At 30.2% G+C, this 20,757-nt stretch overlaps 1 protein-coding gene across 1 annotated transcript in view; it reads right to left on the reverse strand.

Moving 5' to 3' along the window:
• Positions 1 to 1,816: 1,816 nt before the first annotated feature.
• Positions 1,817 to 20,757, reverse strand: part of LOC107449764 (nephrin-like) — a 233,334-nt gene continuing 214,393 nt past the window's right edge. Inside the window, exons 15-22 of the mRNA XM_043038973.2 lie at positions 17,854 to 18,132; positions 15,018 to 15,326; positions 13,624 to 13,911; positions 11,600 to 11,785; positions 10,366 to 10,514; positions 8,702 to 8,762; positions 7,355 to 7,413; positions 1,817 to 4,112 (exon numbers count right to left, since the gene is read on the reverse strand). Coding sequence (XP_042894907.1) covers positions 3,918 to 4,112; positions 7,355 to 7,413; positions 8,702 to 8,762; positions 10,366 to 10,514; positions 11,600 to 11,785; positions 13,624 to 13,911; positions 15,018 to 15,326; positions 17,854 to 18,132 — 1,526 coding nt within the window. The 3' untranslated portion in view covers positions 1,817 to 3,917. The remainder of the gene's footprint in view (positions 4,113 to 7,354; positions 7,414 to 8,701; positions 8,763 to 10,365; positions 10,515 to 11,599; positions 11,786 to 13,623; positions 13,912 to 15,017; positions 15,327 to 17,853; positions 18,133 to 20,757) is intronic.

The raw sequence follows: 20,757 nt of genomic DNA on the forward strand, positions 1-20,757 counted from the left end.
ATTTTGAAAATGAGAAAATACAAACTGGGATATAGAATTTTTAAAATGCGTAAATACAAATCACGATTCATAATTTTTAGATAGCGTAAATACGAATCATGATGCGTAATTTTTAGATTGCATAAATAAGAATTATGATGCATAACTTTTAGAATGCGTGAATGCGAATCCCAATGCCTTATTTTAAAATCACGTATAAATACGAAAATCAATGTTTGATATTATAAACCGCATGAGCAAATCAACACATTGAATTTTAAACTTGCGTGAATACGAATCGCTACATAGGTTTTTAAAAAGACGTAAATACGAATAACAATATTGGATTTTTAAATCTCGTAAATAAGAATCGCAACGTACAATATTCAAATCACGTGAATAAGAATTGCAACACGCAAATATGAAAAGCTATGTTTGATATTAAAATCGTGTGAATAAGAATCGAGATAATAGCGGATTCCAGGCTTGGGACCTCTAAAGGGCTTGTCAGATGCAGCGAACTACGAAAATCGGATCTATTTGGAGGGTGGGTAAAAAATTCGGAAAATCTTATCTGCTGCGTGTAAAAGGGAAGAAAATAGATAAAATAAGTAAAAATGAGAAAGGATTGGTAGCTATGTAGTTTGAATTTTCTGTTTCTCTTTGAAAATCGGTGAATTTTCTGAAAAGCGGAATACTTATAAAAACAAATGAAATTTTTAGAAAATCTGAATTTTTTATAAAAAAGCTGAAATTTGAGAGATATAAGTTAAAAAAGCGGAAATCCGCTAAAAAGCGGAAAAATCTCATCCCTGAATAATGAGGCGATGATAAATCTTCATTCCTCTAACTAAATATTTTTAGTATAAGCTTTTATAGCTTATGATGTGTACATGCAATTAACTTAAAATTTATTGGTTGGGGTTCCGCCAAAAGAAGGTTGATTATTAAGGGTTCCGTAGTCGAAAAAAATTAGGAACCACTGATTTGAGACAGTGGTCGGCAAATTGTGCTTTGTAAGCTAATGTTGTATTTTTGTAATTCATCAGCTGTTTGTAGACTGATTAAATAATGCCCAGCGAAGATTTAGAGCAGAGTCAGAAGAACACAGACATAGGCAAAAGTAATTCTATTTCGTTTTATTTTAAAACCGTCGTTAAACAGGTCAACTCGATTTTTCGACAGGATTTTTCGGGTTTACGACTATTAATGTTCAACTCCGTAATTTTGAACCTTACCCGGAAGGCATAGGAACTCCTTGATAATTTCTTGGGAGAAATTTGATTTCGTGGAGGACTTTTTGATGGAACTAACCCGCATTTGCGCTACACGGCGAAAAAACCACGAAAACCTCCCATGGTTAGCCTAACGGCAAGGGGATCTAACCCATGATCCACGATGTAAAATATCGTCAGCTGTAGAGCTGACGATATTTTACATCGGCACTGTGTGAAGTGCGATCCAGATGCGCAATTTGTATCAAACAGTCATCGCTGGGATTCGAACATGGTTCACCTCATTGGAAGTTGAACCCTGAGCCCTAACGACTCAAGTAATTTTATTAATCGAAACTGGAAGTTAATGAGCAAAGATATGACTTAAAAATGGTCGCAATATTTCTCTATCTATGAAATATGCTGCACTTTTTTCCAGAGCTCAGTTTTTATTATTGAGTTATTAGCCGGCTCATTGGCCTATTTTCTCAATATTTTACTGTACAAATAAATGTCAGATAATTAAAATCATGTGATAATTTTCCGACACCCTTTAGTACCAAAAGCACTCTGTAATAATTTATACCGCTTAAGTATTACGTTTCAAGGATTAATGCACAACGTTTATTGTAAAAAGTTTTATTTTACATAATATGTTCATAACTAACAAAAATTTTGCTCTTTGGCTTTTTTATAATAAAGTTAATTTTATACAATAAGTACAAAATGACTCATTTTCTCAATATACATTCTCATATATATATCTATCTTTTCCTGCAAATAACTATATAGTCTTACAAAACTTTTGATGTACCTGACATCATAATAAAATAATAATAAAAAAATTAAGTCTAAAACAAGAACATAAGTAAAATGTAATATTTTAAACTATTCTAAGTATAAAACATGATGATAAAAAATTACAACACATGAATTTTTTTTTCAGTAAATTACAAAATGTTGGTTTGATTTTTAAGCTGAAATAAATACCTGAATTATTCTTTCATGGAAAATTCTTAGATAAATTCGTTTCTAAATTCACTCGAAATCTGTTTTTTTTTCTATTTCCTTAAAACCTCTTCATAGTTTAACTTTTAAAACACATTAAAATTGCACCTTTACATGTTTTCGTCTTATGGGATGTTAAAACTGCACTCAAACTTAAATTCTATGAGCTACTTAATGATTAAGCTCATTAATTACTTTATGAAATGTTGTCCCTTATTATTATGGATAAATTACTCAAATTCACATTTCACATCGGAAATATGTTAAAATTAACTTTCTAATTACTCACAATCTACAAAATATTTGTTTAAAATAGATTATTTTATTCTAATTCAATATTTTATAACGAGATATTATAATTTTAATTTTAAACATTTTGTTTCGTTCCTTTCGTAAAAAGAAAATAAGAAATGAAGGGATTGTTTAATTTTTTTTTCTGATACAATCGTTCCATTTTTTTACCCACTGATATAATCGTTTAATATTTTACTCATTTTATATAATCGTTTTGTTTTCACCCTTCTAATGGGGTCATTTCTTACCCATTTGATAAAATCGTTTTATTTTTATTTTTCTGAGAGAATCGCTTTTATTAACTTATTTGGTATAATCGCTGGTATAATCGCTACATTTTTACTTTTCTGATACAATCGTTTTTTTTAATCCAATGAAGTAATCGTTTTAGTTTTTTCATTTGAAATACTTGTTTTGTTTTTACTTCCTGGTGGAATCGTTTCTTACCCATTTGAAATTATCGTTTTATTTTTACGTTTCTTCTAAATTATTTAATTTAACTCATTTGATAAAATCGTTACTATCTTGCTTCTCTGAAAGAATCGTTTTTTTTTTCATTCCAATGACCAAATCATTTCATTTTTTACCAATTTGATATAATCGTGTTGAGTTTACCTTTTTGATGGAATCCTTTTTATTCCCATTTGATGTAAGCTAATCTGATTTAAAGTTTATGATATAATCATTTAACTGTTTTTCTTCACCGTTTTTGTTATATTAATTTATTTCTCATTTATTTTAATAACATGATTTAACTAAAATCATTTACTAAAAATACATATTTTTTAGAAAAATAAAACAAAAATTCTAACGAAATAAACCTATTAAAAACTATTGTGCAACTATGCAATCCCGTATATTTCGCATTCAAATTAAAATATATTTTTACGCTACAATGCTACAATTTTTTTATTTAGCAATATAAAATTTTAAAGATATATTTAAGTGTTTTAATCGAAGTATTTAAATATCATGATTCTTAACTCCGGCAAGGTATTTCTTATGCAATATGTCTTATAGTCAACAATTTAACTTCTAAATTATCCAAACCATATGTACTAAAATCATTTAATACTTTCACAGATAATTCAAAATTAGTTAAATACTTTGACCTTTGCGTATCGTAACATTTACATATAATTAAAAAAAATTATAATTTTTAAATAATAGTTGGTAATATCGTATTTGATAGATCAACATGGCAAACGTAAATAAAAATCTGTAAATCAACGTAAGCTCACAGAACCACTCTCTTTACTCTAGATGAAGAAACTTAATTTTAAATGTACTCGTTATGAATGTAATGATTTAATATTTCAGCTAAAATCGTTGGGCTTAAATCTTCCCATCGTTCTACGTCATCTTCGCAAGTGGTACTTAAGTTTGAAACACAGACAAAAGTTTAGATTACAGTCACAGTTATCACACAAGGTGGCTCCCCACCGTTCCTAGTATGCAGCTACCAGGCGGACTGTCCGTTTGCCTTGTACTGCATACTGAAGGCTCGTCTGGTAGTAGTACTCTTCGAGAGTATCTTGAATCGTCTGAAAGAGTGGTAATGACGTCACTTGATGAAAGTGTAGTACTTAGAGGAACTGATTGTAAGCTCACGTGATCCTATTGATAAAAGAACAAAGATCAGTATATCAGTATACAGTATTTGAAAAATAAATTAAAAAACACGGAAAGGTATAAAAAGGCACATTTTGCTGCATTTTCATAAAAAAAATTAATAAAAGAAACAACATGTGCTTTTAATGTAAGTTTCGAATACAGTTAAAGCTTATCAACAGATGGCGCTGTGAAATTTCTAGCAACAACGTTTTCAATCTGAAGACCCAATGAACAGTCACACTTATGAAATATTTTTGTTCCAACTGACTAACATTGTTATTGTTTCCTACTACAATTTGCATTTTTATTTAAAAAATTTTATAAGATTCTTGTCAAATCGAAAAGAAGAGTTAAAAAACGATTTTCTTTGTTTTTTTTCTCAGCGTTTACGCTTTATATAGCTGTATGTCGGAGGGAAAGGACACCATGTCCATTTGTTTCTAAAATTGATTTGATACCACATGTCCGTATTGCAGATTTTTCCCTTTATCTTGTGCTATAGGGCAACTGTGCTGTCATAATAAACGGCAAAGTTAGTCATAGAACAGTTTCCAAGATTAGTTCGCAAAGCAAAATTGTGAAAAAAATCTAAAATCTTCTCACCTCAAAAATTACATTTTAGTGACATGTTGTCCTTTACTTCAGACGTTAAGGCACTCTTTTTTATTTATTTTTAAAAGATTTGAAATATTAATCCGATTCTTCAGAGTCCTTCGATTTAACCAATCAAATTCTTCTTATTAAAAATTCATTGGCGACTATAATCTACCGGGTGTTTATTTTTGTATAATAGCGTATTGATATTGCACTCTCTTCTCGTTTAGCGTACAAGATAGACCGAAGTATTTTTCACACGTAACAATGATTTGATTCCGTTGCTAACATTCACCTCGCAAACGTTATTAAATGAAAATTAATTTTTTTAAATCTAAGTAAAATTTATTATTGTTTTTTTTTTTAGATTTTCATAAAAATTACTTAATAATTTCCATTGCGATATTTAAATTATGATGTGTTTTATTACGATTTCCGTTAGGTTCTAGATTAGGAACTGGATTAGGATTAATTTCCAAAGTTTTTGGGTTAGCTATTATGAAGTACAATAAATTTTTTTTATTTAGTCTCTTGTGTAACACAATTTTGTGTCTTTCATTTGCTTGCATTCGAGAGTACATTCCTGGAGGGATGGAATGTAACCAGACAGAATATATTTTCAGTGAAAATAAAATTTGTCCCATTAAGTATGATTAAATGTTTTTGTCAGGAGATTAAGTGCTTCATGGTTTGGATAATACTCATTCTTCATACATTCATATCTTTTTCATGGACATTCCATGCCCGGCAGAAATGTAAATATTTGTGATGTTTTATAAACATAAACAGAAGATTTGAACAATGGTGTAATTAATTAAAACAATTTCTGGTAGCGAAACCATAAAATTAAGTTGCTTTGATTTAAATGAATAACACGGGAAACACACGTTATTCCTGAAATAAGTAGGGGGAAAATAATAAAGGAATTATAAATCTAACTAAAAAATAGGGCTGAATATAAATGTCATAAAATATTTATTGAGAACTGTATTATGATCATAAATAATTCTTGAATATTTAATTTACTTTCCAAATAGCGGAAACTGTAAGATTTGTTTGTGAACTTACGTAAACAAATTAATATATTCTGTTAGATGATTGTTATAAATCGATTTGTTTAATTAAATATTTGTTACCTTAGACTGAAAATTATATATCTATTTTTTCTTAAAGATTAATCTATTTTATTTAGGGATTGCATTTAAAAATAAAACAGTAAAATTTATTATTTTATTAAAATTGAAAATAACTCCTTGATTATTTGTTCTTTTTTAAGATGAAATATATTTTACTAGATACGAAATAGTAATTTATGTTAATTCAGATTTTGCTCAAATTTGTGCCTCATTGTTTTTTTTAATATAAATTTAAATGACTAAGCAGTTAAGTTAATAGAATTTATCTTATTTTATCATCATCAATATTTTTTTAAAAGATAATAAATAAGCTAATATAAAACTAATATAAACCTACTTAATATTAGTACATAATTATACATAATTAGTAATACGTTAAGTATTAATTTAGATTTATTTTGTTTGTTAGAGAATTAGTTTAAACAATGTTAAATAGTGAGTTATGCACTAGTTACTTATTTAGGAAACTTTTGTATTTTTATAGATATAAATTCTTAGTTGAAAAGTAATTATTCATATTTATTTTTGATTCTCTTAAAAAGAGCTGAAAAACTTTTTATCATAATTGGTGCTATGTTATCACATTCATACAAATTATTGGTGACTTTTTTGAGCAATAGCATATATATTGACATCGATTTTAAACTTCTATTTATAAGTGTTTTTGCAAGTTCTGTCTTTAAAACTTTAAAAGATGAACGTTTTATACGTTCATATTTTTTTCTAGTTTAATATTCAAATAAAAAAAATTTAAAGACTAAATCTTAATTTTTTTTAAATATCCACAAAAAGTTTTGATTTAAATTAGTAGAAGTTATAAAATTACTTTTAAGCATAAAAAACATTTATTATAATATTATTAACCTCATTTTACTTCGAAATGCTTTGTTTTTAAATAAGGGAAAAACATTCAATTTTAACTAATTGATATACACCGAAGAGCCATTACATTATAACCACCCTGCTAAAAACATGTAGGACCACCTTTAGCCCTCAAAACCGCTAGCACTCGCCGTGGCATTGATTCCACTAGGTGCTGATAGGTAGTCTGAGGTATCTGGTAATAAGCGCTCACCAACTGATCCTGCAATTTCCTCACATTGCGAGGGGGTAGCGTAGCAGCACGAGTTTGGTTTTCAAAGTAGAACCACAAATGTTCTATTGGATTAAGGCCAGGTGAATTTGGGGGCCAAGACATGACTTGAAAGTCACTGGAATGTTCCTCGACGATTCGACCCTTATGACATGGTGCGTCATCCAGTTGGTAAACACCATCCACCGCAGGAAAAACTGTTGCCATGAATGGGTGAACTATGTTCAAGTACAGACGTCAGGGATTGTCTATGAGGATTATGGGTCATAATGTGCAACATGAAAACATTGTTCCTGGCCGAGAAACCATGAAAAACAGGGCGAGCCCATTGTTATAGATGGAGGGGAGGGGGTTATAATGTAATGGCTCTTCGGTGTATAATGTAATACGATTTTCACAAAAAAAGAATGAAAAATACGTACCATTCCTCTATTTTTAAGGATATCTGGACAGTTATCTTTTTTTCTTGATTGTGTTAAGTCTAGAAAATAAAACCATGAGACAATCTTGTAAGACATTTAAAACAAAATAGAACACTATCTAAACAAGCAATACGGGTTTTATATTTGCATCGTCTGCATTAAACTGTTGATCAACAAACTGAATTCATAACTTTGTATTTGAAAATCAAAGTATTAATTATATTAAAATTTATTACGAAAAATTAGTTGAAGTTAGTCTGTTTTATTTCTTATCGTCTACGCAGCTTGACTTTAAACAATATAATAGAGTTTAGAATTATATTCTTTAAAGTAAGGATGTTCCTTGCAACTTCAAACAATATAATTTTGTTACAAGTTTGAAAATATTTTTATAGTTTTGTAAATATGTGTTATATATGATGTAAAGTTTGTCATGCAGACCGGCCTGTTTAGTGGGCAGGGAAATGTCTTTGCATCAGAAAGATCCTGGGTTCAAATCCCGGGAAAGGCATGGATGTTTCTTTCTCTCTGTGTGTGTTCTATGTCCTTTCTCCTTTGTGTGTGAATGTGACGGGCTGTGGTTGTTGTGCATGGCGAGGCAGAAAGTCGAATTCCTGGCCATAGATGGCGCCACTGAAAAACAGGAACAATCGCATCCCCCCTGCCTGAACAGGCATACGACAAAAAAAAAGTTTGTTATGAGGCTAAATGTCTCATACGAATCCTAAATAAACTGTTCAATAAAAAAATGTGCAAGCAATTCGGGGAATATATTTTAGGGGGTAACAAATCCGAATCCCTCAATAAAAATGCATGTTTATTCGGGGAAAGAACGTTTTTGTGTCTGATTTCGTATTTTAAAATATCGTCTGAACTTGTTAATTAGCATATTTGAGGTCAACTCCTTTAGCCATTAAGAGAGTCATAGAACGTGAAGATCCGTTTTTAAAATCACAAGTTATTCATGGTTTTCCGTTTTTTTTTCGCACTGTGCACAAAAAATGAACTTTCTAAAACAATCTCTTCGGTGGGAATAGAATAGATTTATAGTATTTGTATTTATAGTATTTATATATAGTATTAGATAGTTTTTTGCAGCCCATTGCTGACAATTTCGATAATCATTCGCCCCTCTGTATCACTTCAAAACGCTGACTTTAAAACCAATTAAATTTATTTATCAGTAAAAGTCTATTCTTCTCATTATTTCTTTAATACTTTGTTCTTTTATTTATTTTTAATAAAGTTATATTAAAATTTGTTCGATCAAGTTTTTGCCACAGCATCTATTTCAATTTAAAATAAAAATATATTATTCAATTTAACAATTTAAATTTGCATACTCACCAAATGGACTTGGAGACTGATAACCTGGAATGCATTTATCACTAACTTGTCTTTTAGCTTCCTGGAAATAAAACTATATTTTCACGAAAGTGAACTTAATATTTAAGGATCTATTCACATGAACGAAAATGTGACATCAAAAAATATATAGATTTGCTTGACGAATGTTATCGACGACGTCAATCTTCAAACAAGGTGATACAGCTCTCACCACCAGGGCTCAAAACCTGGTGAACTTAACACAGCTCTCCCGGTTTTTCGCAAAAACGGCGGTAAACAATAAAATGGTATCAGTTCATAGAATTATGTCGCAGATAAAATTCTGGCGGGAGAGTACTGTAGCGTAACTACCAATACAATTATTAAACACCAATTCATTAGTATATACGACAAGTTAACTCGATCCTAACTTGGGGTACTTTTAGATAGATGAAGGTTGACCTCGTCGATAACATTCGCCTCACAGATTCTCGTGTTTTTTTTTTAATATGTTAAATCGTATGGCACATAAGAGTATTTGCATAAAGAGAACAATTTTAAAACAGGAGAACATTTTTATGGAACTATTCTATTTCAAAACAACTGTAATTTACAAATTTAACCCAGAGCTAGCTTTTTTATGAAGTTATCAAAGCTTAACATACTGTAATCTAGATACTAAAAAAACTAGACACTAAACTTAATACTGCTAAAAAACCTATTTGAATGCATTTAACAATTTATTCCGAGTCTACAATAAAGTTGAGAGTAACTTATTTCGACTTACATTAATTGTAATGATAACGATTTGATTAAGGTTTAAAACCAGCAATTTCGACAAAATTTTGATTCTGTTTTTATAAGTATCTATACCTATACTTCAGTTCATTAGCTCACCTAAACTCTTAAACTCCTTATTTTAATCTCCGACGCATAAAAATAAAGTTACAGTTGCTTTTTTTGTATGCTGAAGGGCAAAATCACATAAAATACTTTTTTTAGCTTTGAATATTTTAACCCTTATTTATTTGAATAACTTATATTTTTAAGACAAATAAAATTCCTTTTTTGAAACCAATTTTCAAGTTATTAATTTTTTTCTTGTCAGAAATTATTTGCAATTTAACTGAATTTTCTAAAGAACTTTAATTTTGAGGATATTTTTTTATGCTTATACACATTACAAAAAAAGTTTATTACAGAATTGTTAAAAATTTTGTAGGAAGATGTTCTATAATGTTAGCAGCGATGTTTTGTACTAAAGACTAAGGTCGAAATTTAAATTTATTATTTTTATCAAGCTTTAAGTAAGAATATTTAAAAAATTTCTTCAAAAATTTAGCAATGTATACAATTAGATTTTATTTTTTTAAATGTTTTAAAGTTTTTAAGCACAGATAAACACATTATTAATCTAGAAAAAATTTATTTAGAAACTTATACGTTAGATGTAGTTTTTAATCTCAAATTCACGCTTATTTTTAAAAATATTTTCTAAATATTTAAACTTTACTTTATAACTTATAAATTTAGAACCCCCTGCTTACCAAATAATGAATTTAAGTTTGAAATTAGTTTTTTTAGATAAAGTGCCGAAACCATTCCGATATATTATACATTTGTAAATAAAATACTGTTAATAAATTTTATTTTTAAATTTGAATAAATCAAAAAACTGCACTTACATAAAGCTCTTTCATAAGTATCTCTTCTTGATAGCTGTCTTTGTCTTCGACTTGACAAATAGCTTCCCCATTTATTGTTTGTTGGTATTTACTTGGAGTATACATCACAGAATCTGGTGTTGTAGCTTGCGTGAGAGCTTTCGGACTTCCTATTCAGAATATCAGTATGAAATTAATAAAATGAGGTATGGGCATGTATATCATTCATAATGTTTAAATTAAGAGTCTTCAGAAAAAAAAAATGATTGACATGACGTATTTAGTATCTCGTACTGCTAATTTGATTATAACCAATCGTAAATATTAATGCAAATATGTATTATATGATGCTTTAAACGTGATTTTATCGCAGTTCCCTTTAACATTTTATAAAAAAAAATGCATATACAAGTTTATATGCAGTTTTAATTAGTAATTTAGTACAAAAGAGTGATTTTTGTTCTGTAGAAAAAGTAGTTTAAAACGTGTTATCCTTCTAAGAAATCCGATAAATTGTTCCTGCTTAAACAAGAAACGTTGTAGAAAATTACTCCTCAAATTACGAGATTAAGTACCGGCACTTTGGGTGCATCATCCGTAAAATGCAGTTTTACCGTAAAATATTATACCGTAAATTTTTCAGTGATATTTATTTGTTATTCAGTAATTTTACGATAACCATTATTATATTGCGATTTGCTCCCTAAAATTTTTTGGTGAAAATAAATTTTACGGTACACAGTACCGGCACCTTGAATGCTGGTACTTTTATAGAAATTTAATTCGCAATTTTTTACAGTGTCCTTTGATAGAACAAAACTTGGTCAATAATTAATACATTTATTAATTAAATTTTTAAAATGCCAAAATCCATGATTTCTATTATTAATTTGAAAGTGTTTATCATTTAGAAGAATATTTTATCACCTCACAGATATTTCTAATAATCATTATTTTGTTCCAGTTATATATATTTTTTTTAAAAAAAACCACTATTATTTTCAATCGTTGTTGTATCATCTGTCAAACTCCCCATGAGTTTTCAATTGGATGTAAATTCAACTTAATTTCTGTGCCTAATAACGTAGTTGTTTCCTGAACGATGCCAAAAAAATTAAATCGTCATTCCATCGCCAAATAAATCAATCATTTCATCGGCAGTACAATTGCTTCTTCAATGGTGGAAAATAAGCGTTTATAAAATGTAACATAAATTGTTATTCTTCTGAGATCAAGCACATGAAATTATACTTACCTCTTGAACGGTTATTTCTGCTTTTTCTTCTTTTAATAAAGCAGCTGACAAGGATAATGTTTAAAATCAGAAGCAGTGTTCCAACTACTGATACTATTACAAGCAATAATTTCGGTAGTTCTGAGTTTTTGTCATTCAGAGCATCAAGGCTGGCACCAGTGGGTGACAAGTTTCCAGGTTTCCATTCTGAAAATTTAAAAAAAAATCTACATTAAAAAATTATAATTTACTGCTTCATTTATTTTTATTAAGAGTAAATTGATCTTATTTTATTGTAATTCATAGAACGCGCACAAAGAGCTCCAAAATACTTTGACAAAATTGTTAACTCGGTATTTTTATAGAAGTGTGCTAAGAAGAACAGTAGACTTTTTTTTTAAATTTTGCTGAGCAAATTGCCATTCAGTATAGGAGTTTAAAATTTGTAGAAGTATAGAGCACACAATAAGGATTGAGAATTGCATAGAATCTCGTGGATGAAAATTTCATTGTAGAAACGCTATCTAGTCAATACGTATTTCTTTTTTATACGTCTTTGAAATATAACTCTTATTCACCTAAATCATCTTAATTTTTTACTTTCTAGTAATTATTTTCGAAACTGTTATTTAAACAGGCTCAGATTTAAAAAATTTAATCAACATTTTAATGATTTGGTGAGTAACTTGACCAAATTGCAAAGGGGTTTTATTAACAAAAATATGTATAGTTTCGGCAAATTAGTTAAGATCACATATCATAATGATTAGCGAATATTTATTGTCACAATTGACCCTACGATACAAAACTGATCCTACGTTGCACTGCTGTCATATCAACTATGGTGGCAATGTAGAAATAGAAAATTGTACTATGAGTGTATAAATAAAGTTTTGTATAAATGTCTTTTTGTGTCCGTTAAACTATGCCAACTCATTCTATTCTAGTTGGCATCGTATATTACACGCTAACATAAGTACATATTTTAAGAATACAATATTATTAAGCATTATTCTTATGGGTTATTTTTCTTCGAACAACCTAGAGGAAAACGATGGGAGTAAGCAAATAAATTAAATCATTCCCACAACAGCCTAAACTTCACAATTTCAGGATCAAGGATGAGATACATTTATTTCCCATAAAATCAGCTACCCATAAACCTAAAGCTTGGCGAGCTTCAAGCCATTAATGATCAAACCCAGATCTTTCGAAATGACAGACCAGCGCCTTTGATCACAAAGCCATTGTGGTGCAATCAGAGAGGAATAAGGATTCATCTACATACTTATTAACCTTACGTGGTACCAAAATCGGGAATATTTTTCTATATAATTTGGCAACACTATATTAATCTATAATAATTTTTGTCAGGTTATCTTAAGTAATAATTTAAGCAGTATTAAATAACTAGTTATGCATATGTTAATATTTATATAGACTCAGTTTGTTGGGTTGTCTAAAGTGATACAGTATGACTAACTATTTAAAACTATTGAAGCTAAGTATTTATTTAAAATAATTTTGTATTTTTATTTAAATAAAAATTTAGTTATGAAGTATTTATTCAGATTGATTTTTGAATCATTCTAAAATTTTAGTTATGAACACTGCTATGGTGCCACTTTATGTGTCAGCAATTAATGTCGACGGAATTTATCTCTTTCGAGCAATAGAGAATACATTAAACAGCATTCAAGCTATGGATTGAGAGGTGCGTTAGGAAGTAGTACAGCATGCAATGAAACATTGATGTAAGCTTTCCATCTTATCTCACGACGGAGATGAATGCTACTTTAATTTCTACTGTCTACCATGCTGAAATGCTTTGAACTCATACTTAAGGTAGTTTGAGTGATTTAATGGATAATGGACAAATTTTAAATTAATATTAACATTCTGGATATACTTTGGTAATATCACGGACATCTCTTAAAAATTGCTAAAATTGAAATATTGTATTTCCGCGTGGTTTAAGCCTCTAGAATATCTAGTCATAACCAACTGTTTTATAGCAGTACAGAAAGAAACAAGTAGTCACGTACTTTGAGTGAAAGCACGGGCATTTTCTTGACTGTACATGCTTTCTCCCAACATATTTCTAGCGGACAAACTAAATGTGTATTCTTTTTCGGGTTCCAGGCCATTCAATGTGAAGACAGTGGTATTGGCAGGAAATACATCGGTGTACTTGGCATTGGTGGAATCTGTTTCTTGATAGCGAATTCGGAATTGCTGGGGAAGACCACTGCTGTAACCAGGAGTCCAGCTGAGTACAACGCTGTCTGACGAGGTATTTACTATTCGAATATTGTAAGGTGGATCGGGTGGTCCTAAAAATGATTGAAAGAAAAATGTCATTTTAAAACTATTTTTATATTGTATAGTAGATGTGGTGGTTGTGAAAAATGAAATAATTGAAAAATATATCATTTTACAAAGTTTATTGTAAATAGATAATTTATTCTACTAAATATATTCCATTAAATAAATGAGTTTCTTACTATTTGAATTTATTTATTGAATTTATTCCACTTTAGGTAAACTTAAGAAATTAAAACAAAATTTCAATATAATAAAAATTTAAATTTTAAATTCACTTAATCATTTCTGTTCTATGATAAAATTCTGAATTTGGACTTTTCATATTCGTGCGTTCTAGAAAATAAACATGACTTAAAAGGAGCATTTGAGATTTTTTAGGCTTATTACACTCAACGAATAAGCCTCGAAGAACGAAGAAATGAACAAAGAATTGAAGAATTTGCTTCAGCTTATTCTTCAAATACTGATCAAAGAGAGAGTCTCTCTTCTAACTCTTCCCACTCCCTCGAATAGGGGAACGATACTTCCCGTGTCCATCACACATTGTCCCTCAGTTCAGGTGCGTTCCAAATGCGTGGCAGTGGAATCGGAATCCTGACAGACTAATTAGTAGGTAAGTAGGTACTTCATTTAAGTCGCACTAGAGCTGCACAATGGGCTATTGGCGATGGGAAATATCCCTGAGGATGGTCCGAAGGCATGCCCTCACAATTCTGATCCTCTGCAGAAGGGATGGTTCCCCTGCTTTGGTAGCCCAACGACCTGCACGTGAAGTCGTTAACTTTACGGTAGATCAGTTTAATGAGGACCAATACCGAGCACCCTCGATCCCTACGCAGGTTGATCAAAGTGGCTACCCACCAGCTTACTGACCCCAACCAGTGATGCTTGACTTCGGTTTTCTACTGGGAACCGTGTGCTTACGATCAGTCCATCAGTTCATCTAGCCGTGTCTATACGATCAGGGACTGATCGTAAAGACACAGCTATACACAGACAGAAAAAACTAGAGATTTATTTTCAATTCACGTGGCACGCGCGTTGCGAAATTATGACACTATGTGCCAAGAGTTGGATTATTCATTTAAATTATCTTAAGATTTAAACAGCTTACCTCTTCTTCGAAGTTTAACTTTGACATGATCATGCCCAAGTTCATTTCGAGCGACGCATGTGTAGTAACCGAAATCGTTAGCTTGAAGGTGCTTGACAAAGAGGACGCTTTCCCATGTCATGTCGTCTAGTTGGGCAGCTTGAGAAGCGTATTTACTGCTGCTGAAGTTATCGCCAATAACACCGCCATTATATGACCAGACGAAGCTGATGGCTGGCGCCCCCTCCGCCAAGCAGACTAATCTGGCAGCCTCTCCTTCCTCTCCTGCCACATCTACAAAACTGTGTGGAAGTCGCACTTCCGGTTTGACTGCAATTGAAAATGAATAATTAAAGGCACGACTTTTGAAATTTATAGACATAACTATTCAGATAAATATTTCAATCCATATATCATTCAAAGAATTTTTAGAGCACACGGTCCAGATAAGATTGAAGGCTTGGTCAGAGGACCGGAAACTTACATCAATCTAGTAATTCTTCGATCTCAATTGAAGTAAGTTTGTGCATGCGACGAAAATATCTTTCATTTTCTAAGAATGAGTTCTTGTCAGTTAGTGAATTGTAGATTTAGAAATAAAAAATATAATTGGGGAAATATATCTTAGAAAGTTTGTTACAGCTATTTAATGCCTGAGGAATAAGACAGTTTTATTCAATGCGGAATCGCTTAAAGATATGAAAATTGATTGAAAAGTTCAGTGAGCAAATAAAAAAAATAGCACCCAAGTCCTAACCTTGGGTTTTCATGAACAGAGCACCGATCCTTAAAAATATCGACTATTTTGTTGAGGTATGTGATACAAAAAAAGTGTTTTTATTTTTTTTAAAATTTTCTCATAATAATCATCTATTTTTTTCAACGTATTTCGATTTTTATAGAAATATAAGGGATAGCCAAAAGCTTGAAAATATGGTGTCCCAATAGTTTAGTCAGAAGAATAGTCAAAGGTTTGGGCTCCTTCATATTAACTATTTCTGCATATCACCACATCTCGGAAGTTTTCAAAGAAATAAAAAAAAAATCACATAGTTAAAAATTTAATTTAACCAAAAATTCGAAAACCCAAAAGTGAGAAAGTATTTTTCGTGTATTTGCATTCATAACTTAATTAAGAGTTTGTACTAAAAATTGAACATATTTTAATTCACCTTTTTAAACTACTAAAACCGGGTGTTACATTTCGAAACTCTGACTGTTAGATGAAACACTATTCAGGATAAATTTTTATTTGCATAATCCACGTTATGATTACAAAAACAAAATTATTTTTTTAGTGGCTTAGTGACTGTGGTAAAAGGAAAACTCCGTGATACCTGACTTTAAAATCATCCATTGGTACTCACTATAATTTAATCGCAGTCATTGTCATAAAAGAATGTCATAAACGTATCTTTCATCTACTATGTTCATCTACTATCTTTTTAATGCATATGCCGTGTTCCATTCCGTATCCACTAAGTTGCAAATAAAAGGTTTTGAAATTACATCAATGTCATCCAGTTTTTTTTCCCTTCACATTTCATATGCATATTGATATTATACAGTGGTTGCGAATTTGAAAAGAAGGTCTTAAAGATTAACAAAAGCATCTCATGGCCAGAAATGTTATAGTAAATATAGCTACAGGAGCTTCCCTATTATCAACTGGCTGCTCGTTGAATTTTTACATTTTTTGCCTAAATGGCATTAATATTATTATATATTTTTTTTAACAATTATTGTCAACTTTACTTTCATATAGGCTCAGAAATAGCTATTTTACGCGTTCTCCAATGTTTTAACGACTGACTAGTAAAGCCTACCAAGTTCGGAACCAAATCATTAAGACAGATATTTCTAGATCTACTAAAACGCAATTTCTAATATTAATTCTAAGAAAACTTAAAATTAAAATTATTTAAATAACATGTAAGTTTCAAATTTAAATGTGCACGAACAATCAGTTCATAAAAAAGTGCATTTAACTCTTTGATGCAAATAAGTTACCGGTGTCCCTATTGTTAGTTTTTTCTGCCACCCTAATTACAAGCAAAATATATTTTGTCATTTAATTATGAAAGACGATCTAATAGTTACTAAAAAAATCTTTTAGATTATCCAAATTATATTTGTACAGCAAAGTAAGTTGGAAAAAAAATCAGATTCAACAATTTATCAATAATAGATTTCATAAATTAGTGAAATTTTTATAATGGATAATTGTTTCTCTTAGATGCAAATGAGTGAAAATTTGAAAGACTATTGTTTGGAAGATTTTACATTTAACGCAGAAAAAGACATCGATGTTTCATGCTGTATCTCCTAACCACAAATTATTAAAATGTTGAAAATAATATTTGTTTCACTTATTTTGACCTAATAAAATACAAAATAATGAAAAAATATGCAAAATAAATTAATGAAAACTCATTGTAAAAGGGTTTATGGCATGTCCGGACATGGTTTGTAATGCAATTTTAAATCCTTCTGGTGCTCCCATTTACTTTTGAAACGACTTTAAGGAATAATAACAGATATCGTAACAGCAGGTCAAATTAAAAAAGTTTAGATTCCTTTTAATGTTATAAAATTGATATCCTAAAATGGTACTACTCAGAATATCTAGGACACTCAAGGAGAATGATTGGCTCTGAAAATTGTTAAGTAATCGTTAAAAAACATCTCTTTAATTTTAATGCCTAACTTAATCATCTTTAATTTGCAATAATTACATATATATTAATCTAAATCGGTATGATGTAACCATAAAACTAAAAATACATTTAAAATGAAAGCATGTTGCTGATAGGTGTGGCAAATTGTCACCTAAATCTAAAAACCACTCACAACTCACACTTGACTATCAGCTGTGCCAACATCACCGCTTCTGTGCCTATACCATTGAAGGCGACACATTCAAACTCGCCAGCATCCTGTCTTGACACGTTCATCACTGTTAGTGTTGATTTGCCTCGCTCCACTGTTTCGTGTGTCCGACTCATATCAAATCCTTTACGCCGCCAAGTGATCATGCGACTAACAAATGGATTGGCTACTGCTTGGCATTCAAAATCAGCATTCTCGCCACTTCCCGCAACAACGTTACGCGTTAGCTTTGTTATCCTAGCTGGATCTGCAAATAAAATACAGTAATACAGTAAAATTGAAATATAAAATTACAGTTATCAAAATTTTAAAAATAGTGATCAAAAACTTGTAGTATAATAGCAACTCTATCGTATAAACTTAATAAATGCTTGAAACTAAATTATTTTTACAATTTAGCCTGATTTGTGTTTGATAAATTAAATACAAGATGTAACACAATGTAACGTTTGAGATAATGCCTATATAATGCAAGAATACAAGATAATATCAATATATAACGAGAATACAAGATAATACCCATATAATGTTTGTTTACCTCCAAAAATAGACAACTAAAAGAAGAATGACGAATGAATCACTAACTTATATAACTTGATAAGTGCCATCCAGAATTTTTTATTAATGCTTTGTAACAGAAGGTATTTTTAATTTGTGTAACCAAGGGGAAATAACAGAACTAGAACAGTATATAAATTATTATCTGCCTTAACTGAATATTAAATCTACGAGAAAGTAATTTTCGATTCAATTTGAACTGGTCTCTTCGAGTTCTGTAACGTCGTGACTCATTAATAGCCTATTATTACAAATATATAAACCTTGTATCTATGCCATAATTAAGAGGAAGAGGGATAAGGATGAGCTATTCAGATTCGAAGGACTGTTGGAGCTAGACTGTACGACCTAGTAATTGTCGGATTTAATGAAGTTATTCATTGCTAAGTAATAAACCATAGATCATTCCTGAAAATTTAAAGATGAACTTTTTTTTATACATGATTTTTTCTAACAAAAATCATGCTTACACTTGCACTCGGCTTTATTCCACTACTGAGATAAGGCCTGGGGGATATGTTAACTCCATGGAGAAAATTTGAAAACACTATAGACTTTCAGTGAAACAAGTAACAGGCATTTTTATTTCTTAATGACCATTTAAGAAAATTGTGTAGGTACTCAAAAAGGGGGGAGGGGAGCGACAATTATCCCAGAACCCGGGACTTCTGAGAAGCTAAAAAAATTCCTTAGAAAAAAATATAGTGTATATTAGCTATTTAAAAAAAAAATCACAGAGAAGTTCTTTACTTCTATATAAAAACTACAATTTTGTATAAAGGGTCTTCAACTATGCTATTTTGCAAAAATTTCATGCTATTTTGCAAAATTTTATTAAAATCAATAAATAATTCTCAATTTTCGAAAATTTGTATGATCCCTGATGATGCAGCATTCGGGTAACTTTTTTAAAAAATAAGAAGATCACAAACGCTTTACATTTTTTTACAAAACTATTTGGCTTTATTTCTTGGGGATGTTTTGTGTCATTTTCAACTTAGCATTGAAGGCGCTGGTTAAAGATGAGCTTAACGTAACCACACAGTCACTCAGAGTCATAAATAACTATTGAAAACTCACAGCAGTTATAAGAATGTAATATTATTCGCAATAAAGGCAACGTTCATGTAACAACACAATCTTCGGGAAGCAGCCTTACCCATTTGTACCTTGCTTCCTATTATTAGTACGGCTCCTTTTTCCAAAAAAGAAAAAAGTGGTATCACACTAGTTTCCTTATTAATATTTATGTTCAAAATCATGATAGGGTAAACTAACCAGTGAAGGAACACTTAAGCTTTGCTTGCCTTTCAAAAAATCATATTAATTTCAAAATTCGTAATTTTAGTTAAATGACAGTGTCAACATATTTGTTACTTATTGCAAATTATGTAAAAAAATTGTAGAGAACTTACATAATATTGTTTTAAAGTTTTGGAGGTTCAAATAACAAATAGTAAGAAGACCAAGTGAAGGAACAGCTCTTACCAGTGAATGAACACCCAGTAAGGAAACACTTAATTTTGGTTATTTTTTAATGCTCTTTATGTATTTATAAGCCTTACAAATATTTAAAAACAAGTCTATTCTTGAAATTATAACATATAAATACTTGGAAAATGTTAACTTTTTTTTGTAATCATGAAATGAAAATTAAAGTGTCAATATAGTAACACATACTGTTCATTAACTGGGAAATCTATGCCCAGTAAAGGAACATGCCTGTTCCCTTACTGGTTAGAAGTTGTTTTTCGTATTTTTAACGTACTTTTGATGCGGAACATCACTAAAGGTACAAGAAAATTAAAGTTTATCTTTTATTTTCATTAGTTTAGAAAAAAAAACCAGTAAAGGAACACTTGTTCCTTCACTGGTTTTCCATCGTTTGGTGATCCAGTGAATAAACACCCCCTTATCTCAGTACTTTATTATGCTATGATGCTTGAAAAAAATAAAATTTAACTTCAATAACTATATTTTGAATTCTCTTTTTCACAGTGACTATTACATGCAATTAATTCCACTACAAACATATAAATACAAACACTCACCTTATAATTTTTTCAAAGAAACAAGGTGTTGCAGAGATAGTAATAAATTCAAAAATTTTTCCAGAGATGTCTATTTAACCAGGTAATCCAAAACATTGCTAGATGACTTACTATTGTTTGGCAGTAAGCTATTGTTACCAATCAATCTAAAGAAAAACTTTCAAATTCTTATTTTTAATCAATATATATGAAATGTTTGTTCTCTGGGTAATGTTCCTTCACTGGTTGGTTTACCCTAGTTCTATCTACAGCTACATAACAAT

The sequence above is a fragment of the Parasteatoda tepidariorum genome, chromosome 10 (assembly GCF_043381705.1).
Source record: "Parasteatoda tepidariorum isolate YZ-2023 chromosome 10, CAS_Ptep_4.0, whole genome shotgun sequence".
In the NCBI taxonomy this organism is placed as follows: Eukaryota; Metazoa; Arthropoda; class Arachnida; order Araneae; family Theridiidae; genus Parasteatoda; species Parasteatoda tepidariorum.